Here is a 13,804-nt window from a genome sequence, read left to right as displayed (position 1 = left end):
GCTTCAATAATTCAGGAAAAAGTTCTCGCCAAGAACCTTTCTGAGCAAAGAGCTGATTTATCATGTGGTAACTAGGACAATTCCCAAGGAAGCAAAAAAGGTTGGGAGACTGAATTTCTCAGGTTCAAAAGTACGCAAAAAGATGTTTTCCTCCATTTTTTTTTCAGGAAGTGGTCTACACAGTGGACAAGACAAGGATAAAACTCCCTTCTGATCTTCTGTAAAAAGAAAGCAGAAGTTCCAGATTGCTGTTATGTTCTCTGTGGAGAATTTTTCTTGGCAGTGTAGAAATGTGCTGGAACTACTTTTCCAATTATACTTTACAAAAGACTAATTGCTAGATATTTTTAGTTCCTGATAAAAAGACACAAGCTGTTAAGACTGGGCAATTTTGGATGCATACATAGAAGTAAAAAACACCATTTCTCCAAAAAGCTACAAAATCAGTAAAAGGGAGGTTCCTTGGACTTAGCACTTCACCTTGGTTAGAAGGCAGACAAATTGAAATATTCTCTTCCTGAGCCCATGGATACACCCTTTCAGATTTCAACTGCTATCCACTTTCAACATTTCAGGGCATGTTTTACATGACAGAACTCAACTAATCTGGGTACACACAAATGCTAGGACATAACTCATTTGCCTTTTAATCACTTCATGTACAGTAAGAGTGAAACCTATGTAACCTATATTTAATCTGTAATTTATAATCTATTTTAAGGGAGTGAACTCTGCTTTTGCTGCAAAACACTTAAGTAAGGTGTGTGTACTCAGGAGCAGTGTTTTCAACCTCTCATGGCACTGAATCAGTTGCTCAGCTGTCCTACCATCTCCCAGGGTATACCATCCCCACCAGGACACGCTTCTGCCATGGGAGAAGTGTTTGGAAGCTGGTCACTGTGTAGCACAGTATGCAAGGCTAACAGGGACACTGACAGGCAAGGGACAACAAGAAAACACACCCTAGAAACACTCAAACATCTGAGACCTTAATTCAGTCTACTAATCATATGGCTACACTGGAGTTAGCATCAACAAATCAGACAAGGCAAGAAGTTCTTTATTGACTCTAACCCATCAAATGCCTAATTAATTAATGAACTGTAATACATCAGTAGAGACAAGAAAGTCCAGTGGCTTCTGAAAAGACTAAATTCTGCTTTCTACCTCAAAATGCACCTTCAGCCAGAAAGAGTTGCGGAGCAACATTGATACCTCTTCATAATAAACAGCCACTGGCATGTGTTGTATCTGCCTCTGTCAGACCACACTGTCCGAGAAGAACAGTGACCATCTACAAACTCTTTGTCATCTCTCTTCCTGAATGCAGCCTGGCACTTTATACTCTGACCATTACCATCACAGGTTATATCCACTGGAAAAAACCAAATATCTAACAATATGCTAAAACAGCTGGTAAGAACTGTGAGTCCAAGGAAATAAGACAGCAGGGCTTGGGTAAATCAGAATGGTTTATACCATGAACAGCTATTTAGAAGGTTGTTTCAGATGAGAAAAAATTGGTAATCTAGGCCTATGCAAAGAAAAACTAGAGCCAAGCTTGAAGAAAAAGCCATTGATGTATATTTGAACTAAGCTGAAAAATGTCAGTGATTTTATATTTAATGCCTTTATTTCTAAAATAAAAAAATTGTGAATCGTAAACATTCAAGAAAGAGTATAAGCCAATAAAATTGAAAAGGGACAGATTTATGGTGACTAAAACATTTGATTTGAACAGCAGGGATTCCAATTTACAGCTCAGTGTGCCACTTAGAACGGTTGTTCATGTCTGTAATTTCTGTACTTTAAATAAAGTACTCCTAATACATTCAACCTCCAGGTATGCATAAGGAATAACAGCAACATCACTAATTAAATACCTGCTTGTCTGAAAACCAGAGTGAGTAAAATATATACACTACATGCATACAGTCAAAATAGAGGAGTTGAGTGGGGAAAAAAAGTAGAAAAAGTTTAAAAATTAAGCGGATAACACAAAAAAACAGTTTTAGCATCCTTTTTTACAAAAACTCACAATAACAATGGTCACATTAAGTGCTAAATCAGCCTTCTTTATCCAGTTTTAGTTGTACAATATAGAATAAAATCACAAAATATTTGAATGTCATAATGTTCTGAATCTACTGTTCTTTCCTTGTATCTTCTAGAACAAAAAAGCACAGAAAATTTCTCTTTGAACTTCTCCGTTCTATGACAAAATGCCCACTGAGACTCATAAATCCTAATGCCATTTAATCAGTCTGAAAAAATTTTAATGAGCTCTCTCTAGATTTGGTACAGAGATTATTTGTAACTATGAGATCAATTAATTAATTAGAAATGGAAGAAACTGCAAAGAAATAGTGTTTTAAATTAAGGCAATGATTTACATTGCTTGGAACTTTTTAAATAGAACAGATTGATTCTTCATAAGAGAGTTATGACCATTTGTATTACTACAATCTATCCCTCTGTTTAAAAAGTGAATATAAATGGATTTTTTGCTTTTAAACTACTACTAAGGTCCTGTATTTTACAGAAAAGCTATCGGCAAATCAACCAAACTTGGAAAGAAATGCCTTAGCCTTCACCCCTTCATTAGGAAGTTAATTAATCTGTGCAGTTTTGATAACAGAAGTATATCGGAAATATGTATAAATGTTGGCATGCAGATGTCAGAAACCCTCTGATTCAGAGCCATATTTAAAGTAAATTTATTTGCATACCATTTTTGTTATTATGAAACAAAACTTCTTTAACATAGCATTGGAAAATTGTAGTTGATATACATAAAAAATTGTAGTTGATATATATAAATTATAAATATATTCAAGAACACCATCATTTCTACACATGGACAGCTCCAGATAGTTTTCATACAAGTTGCATACAAGTGCATTTGACAGCAGAATTTGGAATATATTTAAAAAGTAAATTTTATTAAAATACAAAATTTCTAGTATTTAATTTCCAGATCTTATTTTGATTATCTGACTGATTTAATTAATTAATTATATGTCTGTACATTTTTAGTAGTGTTGGAAGATCATATGATGCTTCATGCGGCACAAGATGGGAGACCTAGGCTGAATTTGCAGAGTGTACCTTTTTTGAAACTCCTATGCTATCATTTTATCATTATGCTTATTAAGTTCCTAGTTAAGCAAAGACTGCAAATCAAGAGGTCAACATCTAAGAAATTTCAAAATGGGTATTTATGACATCCTACAATGATAGCAAAGCAGGTATCATATCCATTCATATATCACTTAAATACTGGTCTACTTGCAGAAGTATGCCTGCACAGCAATAGCCACTGGCTGATATGATGCTACAGCTAAATTCTGGGTTTGGTTTTCTCTATGTCTACATTGTATTTTTTTCTAACAGCAACAACAAAGTTTTGAAGCAAACTCGAAAGTTCTCACTTTCTCCCTGACAGTTGGTTTCACTGGGTAGTTTTGGTATGTACTAGGTTGCTCTAGCCAGCCGCTCTGGTGAAAGTTCCCTGTAGGCACTCATCAAGCAACCTCCAATGTTTAAGAATGCATAAAGCTCCAAAGAACCTTATCTCAGCCCGGGATCACAGTAAATCCAATCCAAGTGAAAACATTCAAATAATATATAGCATAGATGTATGGGCCTAAGCACTACCTATGATGCTCTAACAACCTGTTTTGCTTGAGTCCAATTATTTGCTTATGTAGACATTAGCTTTACCTCCTGGACACTTGGCTGCAGCCTTGCATGTTAATGATTGTTGGCATGAAATCCAAACCTGTAGCTCTATTAGTTCACTGCTTGGGACAAAACACTGCAGACAGATGACACTATTACACTGCAACTGGTCACAAAAGTTTTGGATAGTTTCGCATGCACTGTTTTCACTTCCTTCCTCTTGAGAATTCTGGGCATTTATGAATTTCCTGCACTTTAACATTTGTGGCTTTTGTAGATGAAACAAAAGAAAAAGTTCAGCTGAATTATCTGCATTAAGGGAATTTGATGCTGTAAACCTCTTACAAAGGAAAAAATGGATTCCAACATCTGTGCCCTTCTTCAAAGAAAAGCTAACAAAATTTAAAATATACAACTACTATTAACGATCTGTGACTTTGATTGTCTAACATACCTTTAAAGTTTAAAAATATTAAGGGTAATACAGATGCTACTATTTCTTCATATATTTTTTTCAGTGCAAACACAACTAAAGAATACAAGTATCTACACAGTGTCACTGGTTCACTGGTTTTGTTGCTTCCTTTTGGTTTGTTTTTAAATTTTTTAAGTATTACCATCTTATGGGTTTTCTGAAATAGAACCACATAAACTAAGAATTTTGGAAAAGCTGTCTTGCTCCTCCCATGAAATTATAGCTCTATTTGCCATTAACACAGCTGACGTTCAATTTCCTTGGTTATGTACATTTCGTGCATCATTTCTGAGCATGCAAGCTTACAAATGAAGTAGATTCATACATACAGAACATCAAGAGAAATTGCAACAGAAAAAAAATCAAACCAAACCAAAACCCAAACCCAGTTTGGTTAACTCTGTTCAAAAGTAAACCACACTGCACCAAACTTAATTCATTTTGTATTCCCAGGCAATGAAAATACCATTTAGCCTCTGGGTGAGAACTTGAAGGATGAAAGGTGAGGAATCATAGCTAATAATTCCATATGTACTTGTGTAGCCTTTTTTTTCTTCAGTAATTCTACTGAGAGAACAGTAATCACAGTCTAATCTACCTAAATTTCTTCCTTAAAATTAGCATGCAACACGTTTTTCTGCAGTAATGAAAACAACTCCAAAACTTCAGAACTTATGTTCCACTTGGGACAGAGAAAAAGTGAGAAAAATATTCTGAGGATAAAGGCAATTTAATTTAAAATAAAAATTAAGACATTGTTTTAACTAATTCTCAGTTTATGTGAAATTTTCTCCCTACAGATTTCTACTTCAGAATAGTTTGTAAAGTTATATATAAGACAGGAAAAATTAACACATCTACAATTTGAGAAAGATTGCTCAGACTGATAGTTTTAAATTGGAAACAAGGACTATGATCTCAGAGATTTAGACTGCTTGTGGAGAGATATAGCTTCAGAAAAATATATGTCCTCATCACAAAGAACTATATTTAATGTTTCAACACTTAAGAGCTAAATCAGCCATGAATGTTTCCAAACTCTGAATAGTGAAGTTAAGCTTCCAGATTTATATATACAGCAGAAAATCATTACACTTTTCCATTACTGCATGCTACCATGTAGCAAATCAGAGCAATTTGCATAACAAACTCTAGATGCAGTGGATGAAAATCCCTCTCTTCGACAGCACAAACATCTTTGAAAATGGGAGTTGCTGATTTTAATAATGCTTATATTAATCTAAGTCTTTATCACATTAAAAAAAAAATCCATATATAGCCCAAACAGAAAATTCTTAAATTTAATTTGTGCCCTCCCCCTCTTACCTTCTCTGGTGGTGCAGGAGGTTGAAATCTCTTTGCACAAAGTAAAAATGGATCAGGATGCGGCTTGCCACGCTTCAACTCAGGATCCTCTCCCAACACAACATGATGAAAAAGACTAAACAAGTCTTTGTGTCTGGTTGTTTTTATCTCAAATGACACTACACTTGCGCTGGTGGCAACACCTATGGGTATCTTGTGTTTGTGTAAATGATGGATCAGCTTACTCACCCCTGCAAGACAAATATACACATTTTAGTTTTAGTTAAATATGCATATAGGTTGGTATATGTATTAATCTTTATACCTAATTACAAAGCATTTAGCAATACTTCAACAACACTGTCTTACTGGATGTAATAAACCTATTTCAAACAGCCAGAGTAAAAGAAAATTCTTGCTATATCTGAAATGTTCCTTCTACACTCAAAAATCATGGAACATTCTGTAAGTTATATACATACTTTTTCTGTTATCAAACAATGCTTTTCTCAAAATCTGTCAAAAATGTAATTAACATCACTACATAATGAGACCCACTAGAAAATCATTAAGCAATGTCCCCACATTATGTAAGTTTATTAGTTAAGACTGTAAGAGTTTGGGAGAACATTTTCTTTCATATACAGTTATGCTCCTGGGGAAAAAAAAAATCAAAGAAGTATACTCTTCTTACTGGATTGCAGAGTTTTAATTCCTGAAGTAGGTATCCAGCTGGCTCAAACCAGCCCATAAGAGAGCTCAGTTTCTCTCTTTTGTAATTACTAAAGCAAGTAACATTAGGCAGAGGAGAGCAGCTGTCAGTCACAGTTGTTAATACCAGAGCTTTATCTATTTATGCTGTGAACCCAGAGTAATGAACACCTCAAGCCTAATGGGTAGAAACTTCAATCTGATCCAGTCTTCTAGGGAAGGTTAATGCAGTGAACAGTGAAAACACAACCATTCTGTGTAAGAGGGGACCATACTTTGTTATTCGGTGCAAGTTTTGCATTTTCTCTGAAGGGGTTTTAATGCTCCTTTGCGGAAGCATTCTAAATGCTGGATACCTTTCCCAGAAAAAACAATTAGCATTACCTAATGAAGAACAAGTGTGGATGTCTGGTCTTTATTTTAATTCCCAAGAAAAAATCCTCCATACCTGTAAAATCATTTCAGCTGTGCTTTTTGGCATTAATCCCAACTGTACCGGACACAGGATATTAGTTTCAGGTAGTTTAGGTTCAAGTAGAGTACAGTGGAGTTTTGGCTCCTTGAAACAACTTGAGCACAATTCTGTTTTCATGTTCCAGCTACATTAATTCTTATCCTATTTTTCATGCCTGGTTATACAAAAATAATCTTATTCCCTTCCTCCTGATTCACTGACATTGTTATATCTCCTTAAACCATTCCTACTCCTACTTTGCCACCTCAGCACCTCTGATTTGTATATCCCTTGTGATCCAGCCATTCAATTCTATAAGCAGCCATGTTATCTGCCATACATGTTTCCCAAGTATGCCCAACTTTGACAAGCTGTAAGTACCACTGATAATAAAGTGTGTAGATTAGTGAATAGGTGCAGTAACTAATCTTTCTGGAAATAGGACTTGTAGGTATGACTCTCTGCAGGTTTCTTACTTATTCTCCAGAATCGAATCAAACAAGTAGTAACTGATGTTTCCAGCTCCATGCTTGTATTTGAAGATGGCCTTTAAACACATGCACTTCTCTAATGTTAGATTTTGAGATGGACAGATATAACAAGCACTACTCTTCCTCTAAGGTCAATACATCAGCTATTTAAAAGCCTTCTTATGCTCTGTTAAGTGGTTATACTAAGCAAGTGCACTTTTTCCCAAATGATGCTACTATGTCCTCTCACTAAAATACCATGGTAAATACAAGCCAGCTTTTTATTCCAGATAGTTTATATCTTCATTCTAAATCATGTGAAGTAAGTCTATATTAAATTAATGGAAGCACTGATTCCTTAATGTAAAGCAGTAGTATAAGTGTCTCTTCCCTAAAATAAAATGCATTCATTCTAAGGAATTTAATAAACTAGAATGTTAACAAGGCTAGCATACATAAGTGTAGTAATATAAAATAAAATAAAGTGCAAAGATTACACAAGCAGAAGACTTTTCCTATCTCCTATGCCCTTGCTATGATGTGGTTAGTTTTCTCTAAAGTTGTGCTCTTTTCAAACAGCTAATTTTCTTCAGTCCCACTGCATCAGAGCTTCAGTTCATCTCTCACTGGGTATGCTTATTCTATGTTTCTATTGGAGGTAGCCAGCCAGAGAGAAGCACTGTTGCAGAAAGGTTATTTCTCCAGGGTTCTCTCTTGTATTCCTCAAGCACGTCATGATTTCAGTGTGTAAATGTGTATGCATGTGTGTTTGATTTCTCTTTTTGGCTTCACTCACCACAAGGGAGCTAAAATGCAGTTGTCCCTAATATCTCCAGAGAGAAAATATTTACATTATTCAGAGAAGATGCCACTTAAAAATTTATTATTTGCATACATGTAAATAGAGCAATATAGAAAAAAAAAAAAAAATCAGGGCCAAATCAGCTGCCCAGAAAAAAAATTAAACTGCATTTGGAAGAATAGCTAGATTAACTTGACAAGCTCAGAACAGTAGCAGTTGAAAAATATTTTAATTTCAGGTTTGCTTTCCTCTTTGCAAAAGCTATAGATCAGGAAAATTCATTTTCGTTTGCATCAATTACCACCAGTTTAGTTCTAGACACTTTGCTACCACATCAAATTATTGACACAATTATTTTACTAATTCAGCATATAATTCTTCATTAACAAGATAATCTCTTCCTTAGTATCTTTCTAATGCTATTTTTTAAAAGAAAACATCACCAGAAGAGGAATTAAGGAACTGCTTTAAAGATCTGTAAGAAACTTCCCCTGGCAAATATTGTGTCATTATATCTTCTATAGCTACAAAGATTTTTCAATGAAATGACAATCAAAACCAACCAATTCAACACTCAATGGCTATGAAGAAGTGTATTGAAAATTCCCATTATCTCCCTAACTTCTAACTTACTTGTGGCACCATGTGAGGGATCATGGCTCACCCATCCCAGAGGGACCCCTCTGCTAGACTTCTTGGGACTACCCTCCACCTCTCCTACTGAAAGCTTAGTAATATAGAGCAAGAATAAAAATTCAAGAAATATAAAAAGAAATAAGGATCTCTGTTTTTTCCAGCATAAGAATACACTCCAAATGTGGCACGCAGGCAATAAATAAGCCCACAGGCAATAAATATCTTATGCAGAACAACATAAATTATTCAAGTAGTTATAAAAAAATTAGGAATAAATATCCCGCATTGCTATAATTTATTTCCAAATGTACTCTTGCTTTTAGATAGTAAAAGAGGTAAATACTGTATCTTTACACTATCTCTTTAAAAAGAAGTTTTAGATCGACACAGAACCCTAATATATACTAACTGCTACAGTTAAGCATCAGTGACTGTTACACAGAAAAATAGGTGAAAAGAATTGTAAGCAGAGCTTTGTCACAGAAGCTGCAAAGAAGGAGGATCAACTTTAAATGTCAACATCTTTAAAACATAATTAATGACAAATGTCAATGAAGTTATCAACTTTGAGGGGAAAAAAGAAAAATTAAACGAACAGAAAGGACCTATTTCTTCTGAGACCACAGACACATTTAAAAGAAAGAGAATGGCTCTTTTGTTCTGAAACTTGAGGAAAAGCATATACATTATTTTATTTTTTTGAAAAATGAACTTTTATCCCTCCATTAGATTCCAGATGTGGTGTTCTCCTTAGATTCAGCTGATATCATGGTGACTAATACATTGGATCAACTGACAAACTAAAAATAAGACTTATACTGAACAACAAAACCCTTGGGCTAACTGTCACATTTTCCTTCTAATTGACTAATACATACGTGTACACCAGGAGTTGAGGAAACCATATAATGTTACACTGAAATGATCTAATGAGAATCCCTATCTAATTATTTACACGTTATTACAACACTGTTTATACATTATTCTTTTTAAGCTATCACATTTTATAATCAAATGACATTATTGATCATGAAGTGAAAATTAACAAGATGAAACTCCTGAAAGCTAACTCAAATTGATTGAAAGCAAAGGGAATTTTTATTTTCCTTTTAGCTTTATATAAACATAATCTCTGTGTCATGCACAATAGTTTAGAACAGTGAACAGCACAAACATTTTTGCTACATTTTATTTTATATATTTTCAAATTTTTGTACCATCCCTTTTCTTATATTTAGCTATCCCTAAACAAAACACTGTTCTTAACTTGTACCACTTCCATATATACAGATTCAGATCTATTTATTTTAAAAATGTTTTCAGTTAAAGAAGGAAAGACTATAAAGCTCTTCTATTTTTTTCAAATGTTGATCTCCAACCAAACTTTCATCTATGAACATGTTACAGTAGTATAAAAGAATGTTTTTCAAGATAAACAAGGAAGTGATCTCCATTATAAACTGGAAAAACACATGAGATAAGAAATAGAATTATACACACCACTTTGGGACTGAACCCCAATTTCAGTTTCCTCTGTTCCCCAACTGAATGTCTCTTGTGTTGCATATCGGTAAAACCTTACAAAGGGAAGGCCTTGTAAAATCATGGCTCAGGCCTGTTACTTTGGCTAAGCAGAAAAAGGACTGTGGGAAAGAGATTCAGCTGAATTAGGGGTAGAAAAACAAGTTATGTAAACATGGTGTGTTCACATCCTGGTGTATGGTGGTTGAATTATGTTTGTTATGATTTAAAAGTATGTAGCTGATAATGGGCTAACTGCTTAAAAAAGCCTGTGTTTTGCAATAAAGCAGATCTCCTTTGCACCTGTCTGGGGACTCTGCATCACTATGGACCCTCACTCACCCACACTGGTGTTTATATTTCTGCTTGCAGTTGTTTGATTTGAAGGCATAACACCATTATACAGACAACCACACAGCAAGCTCTGACAGTACCTTAGCTTGAAAATCCACTGTTTGATGTCTTATACACACAGCTGAAGTCCTGCAGTCTTCCAGCTTGAGGAAAACAGCTGGTTTGTACTGGTTTGGTGTACTGTCAGCACAGAGTGCGGGAGCACACAAATACTCAGATTTACACAGACAGCCCCCCTGTCTTCTCTAATGTCTCAATCCTAAAAAGATGAGCATAAGCTAAGGAAAAAGCCCTTAAAAATGAACTTCACAAGACCTTTTCTCAAGAAAGTATACATTGCAAATAGGACCATAGTAAGTTAAACACCTAGAATTTATAAGGTAGATTCTATGAAAACTAAGCTTCAAAATTACATTACAGGATCTCGTACATGGCTGAGAAGGCCTCAGTGTCATTTTCAAACAGTGTCACTTTCAGTGGCATATGCTTTCACAAACACCATAGTGTACTATACTCCTCTTGCCACTGTTTAGTTCTTTCCTGATAGGCACCTAGGTATCAATTACATGTTATTTCTGATAAATAGTATTTTATTCACAAAGCAATCCCACAAAGAAAACCAAGAAATCAATAGGAAATAGAGAAATAGCAAATGTGTGTATGTGCTGTTGTTCATAATTTATCTGAAAGCTAGCATTCTCTGCTAGGAAGGACATATAGCAGACATAGCCACATTTTTCCACCCTTAAACAAAATCCAAATAGCTCACAGGGCTTCCAGATCTGCCCCAACCATCATACATAATATTCCTTTACAGTTTACAACTAATTTAGCTAAAGTGTTAACCAACTGAAAAACATTTTGAGCAGGCTGGAAGAGAGAACCATCATATACAATAATACCTCATATTCTTCAAAATGATCACTGTCCTTATTAAAGTAATTACAGTGTCAGACATCTAATAATCTAAGAAACAATATAACATAGGATTATTTTAGTTAAAGACAGTAAATAATAATAATAATAATAATCCCATACAAACAAAACACCATAAAATCAATATATTTCTTAACCTAATTAAATGAAAGCATCAAGTAGTCAATGAAATCAGATTATATTGTGAAGTTTCCATAGATTCTGTGTATTCTTCAGGTTCAAGTGGAAGTTCATATTAAATTATTACAGAAAACAAAAGGCTACATGTATGGAAATAATAAAAACTTTAGCTAGGCTTAGGGTGACTATCCTGTGTCTTTCTATTAATAGTTGCTTTTTTTTAGAAAGTAAACACATGCAAACTCTGAAAACTCAAAATAGAAAATGTGTATTTTAAAAGTGATATGAAGATGACTTAATATGTTCAAAAGCTTCTCCACACTTTAATTAATTTAATAAAAATACTACTTCTCATTTCAGAGAATCATAGAATAAGCTGACTTGGAAGAGTTCCACAAGGATCATCAAGTCCAACAACCTTTACAGGCCTCAAATAGTTATGATTAAAGTAACAACTTTAGTGCAACCCACTGCTGCTAGGCATCCTTTGACATAGTTTTAGGGACTACAAAAATACTTCAGAAAAAGTGAGGTATTTAGGAAATTTTACAGATTGTCTTATCCCTCTCCCCAGGTAGTTACTGGTTTTCTGGTAAGTGATCCAGTCACAATCCTGTGCTATGTTTGTCTGTATTTTATAATCACGATCATTTGGTTGCCAGTTAATTTTCATTGTTGAAAAGATACTCATTCTCCTTATTTAAGTTTTGAAGACCACTCTTCTTTGTACTATGTACTAATGAGTACTATTAGTCATATTTATTTTAATGTCAACTGTAATTATAAGCCAAAGGAAAGGTTTTCTTTTCAAACTTTTTGATAAGAAATGTGGTGGTTTGAAAAAATAGAGTAGGAAATACATTACAAAGTTCTTTTTAATACAGAACAAAAACTGTATTTCATGGGCAACCAAATCTTTCCTTGTGTATATTTTATCTATACATGCTTATGCTTTCTTGGGAGGGGTAGCTGGGGGTGGTATAACTTATTTATTTAATCTGACTTCTTACTCTCATTCAAAACCACAATTGTTTTTATTTTTATTTTCATATCATGTTTGACTAATCTGTTAGTCTGCCATCTCTTTTATTCTGTTTCCCTTTTCCTTTGCTGATGTCCATATATGGTTCGTTTCTGTTTCCCTACTATACTTTTGGAGCTTGTCTACACCATGTAGCTCATGCTAATACAACTACACTTGCTAAGTCTTGTAGCTGAGATGCAGCATATTCTGAAGAAGAAACAACTTGGGCTACAGACTTTTTAAAAGAACACAGTATTAATAAATAGATTTTCAGACCTGTGCATGGAAATATTTGTTGGAAGAACTGTACTGGTCACCATATTCTTTCCTCATGTAGTTTGTGCACAAATTCGTATAATGTTTTGCATTGGAAAGGACCTTGAAGATCATCTAGTTCCAATCCCCTGCCATGTCCAGGCCAACTTTTTTTAGGTCCAGTTGCTCCAAGCCCCATCCACCCTGTCCTTGGAAACTCCCAGGGATGGGACATTCATAGCTTCTCTAGGCAATCTTTTCTGGTGCCTCACCACTCTCACAGAAAAGAATTTCTTCCTAATATCCAACCTAAACCTAGTCCCTTTCAGTTTGAAGTCATTCCCTCTTGTCCTGTCACAACAAGCCCTTGTAAAAAGTCCTTGTCCAGATTTCTTATGAGATACTGAAAGGTGCTATCAGGTCTCCCTTAAATCTTCTCTTCTCCAGGCTGAACAACCCCTATTCTCTCAGTCAGCCTTCAAGGAGAGATGCTTCATTCCTCTGATCAGATGATCACTGGTCCTCCTCTGAACACATTCCAACAGGTGCACATCATGCTGGGTGCCCCACAGCTGGATGCAGCACTCCAAGTGGGGTCTCAAAAAGAACAGAGTAGAAGGGCAGAACTGCCTCCCTTGACCTGCTGGCATGTTTCTTTGGATGTAGCCCAGTTCACAGTTGGCTTTCTGGGATGCGAGCACACGTTGCCAGCTTGTGTTGAGCTTCTTGTCGATCAACACCCACAAGCCTATTTGTTAGGGCTGCTCTCAATCCATTCTCTTCCCTGGTGCTTGTGATTACCTCAACTCAGGTGCAGGACCTTGCACTTGGTCTTGTTGACCTTCATGAGCTTTTCCTTGACACACCTCTCAAGCCAAGTCCCTCTGGATGGCACCCCTTCCCTTCAGCATGCTGACTGGGCCACACGGCCCAGTATCATCAGCAAATCTGTTAAGGGTGCACTCAATCCCACTGTCCATGTTACCAAAAAAAAATGTTAAATGGCAATGGTCAAATACAGCTTCGCGCTTGTCTCATATTCAGTACTCCTACACATACC

General features: G+C 35.4%; 1 protein-coding gene across 1 annotated transcript in view; it reads right to left on the bottom strand.

Moving 5' to 3' along the window:
- Nucleotides 1-13,804, bottom strand: part of PUDP (pseudouridine 5'-phosphatase) — a 67,008-nt gene that overhangs the window by 21,588 nt on the left and 31,616 nt on the right. Inside the window, exon 3 of the mRNA XM_053971063.1 lies at nucleotides 5,483-5,712. Within this exon, the coding sequence (XP_053827038.1) occupies nucleotides 5,483-5,712 (230 nt within the window). The remainder of the gene's footprint in view (nucleotides 1-5,482; nucleotides 5,713-13,804) is intronic.

The sequence above is a fragment of the Vidua macroura genome, chromosome 2 (assembly GCF_024509145.1).
Source record: "Vidua macroura isolate BioBank_ID:100142 chromosome 2, ASM2450914v1, whole genome shotgun sequence".
Taxonomy (NCBI): Eukaryota; Metazoa; Chordata; class Aves; order Passeriformes; family Viduidae; genus Vidua; species Vidua macroura.
Note: the sequence above shows the minus strand (reverse complement) of the source record. Positions and strands in the feature narration are given on the sequence as shown.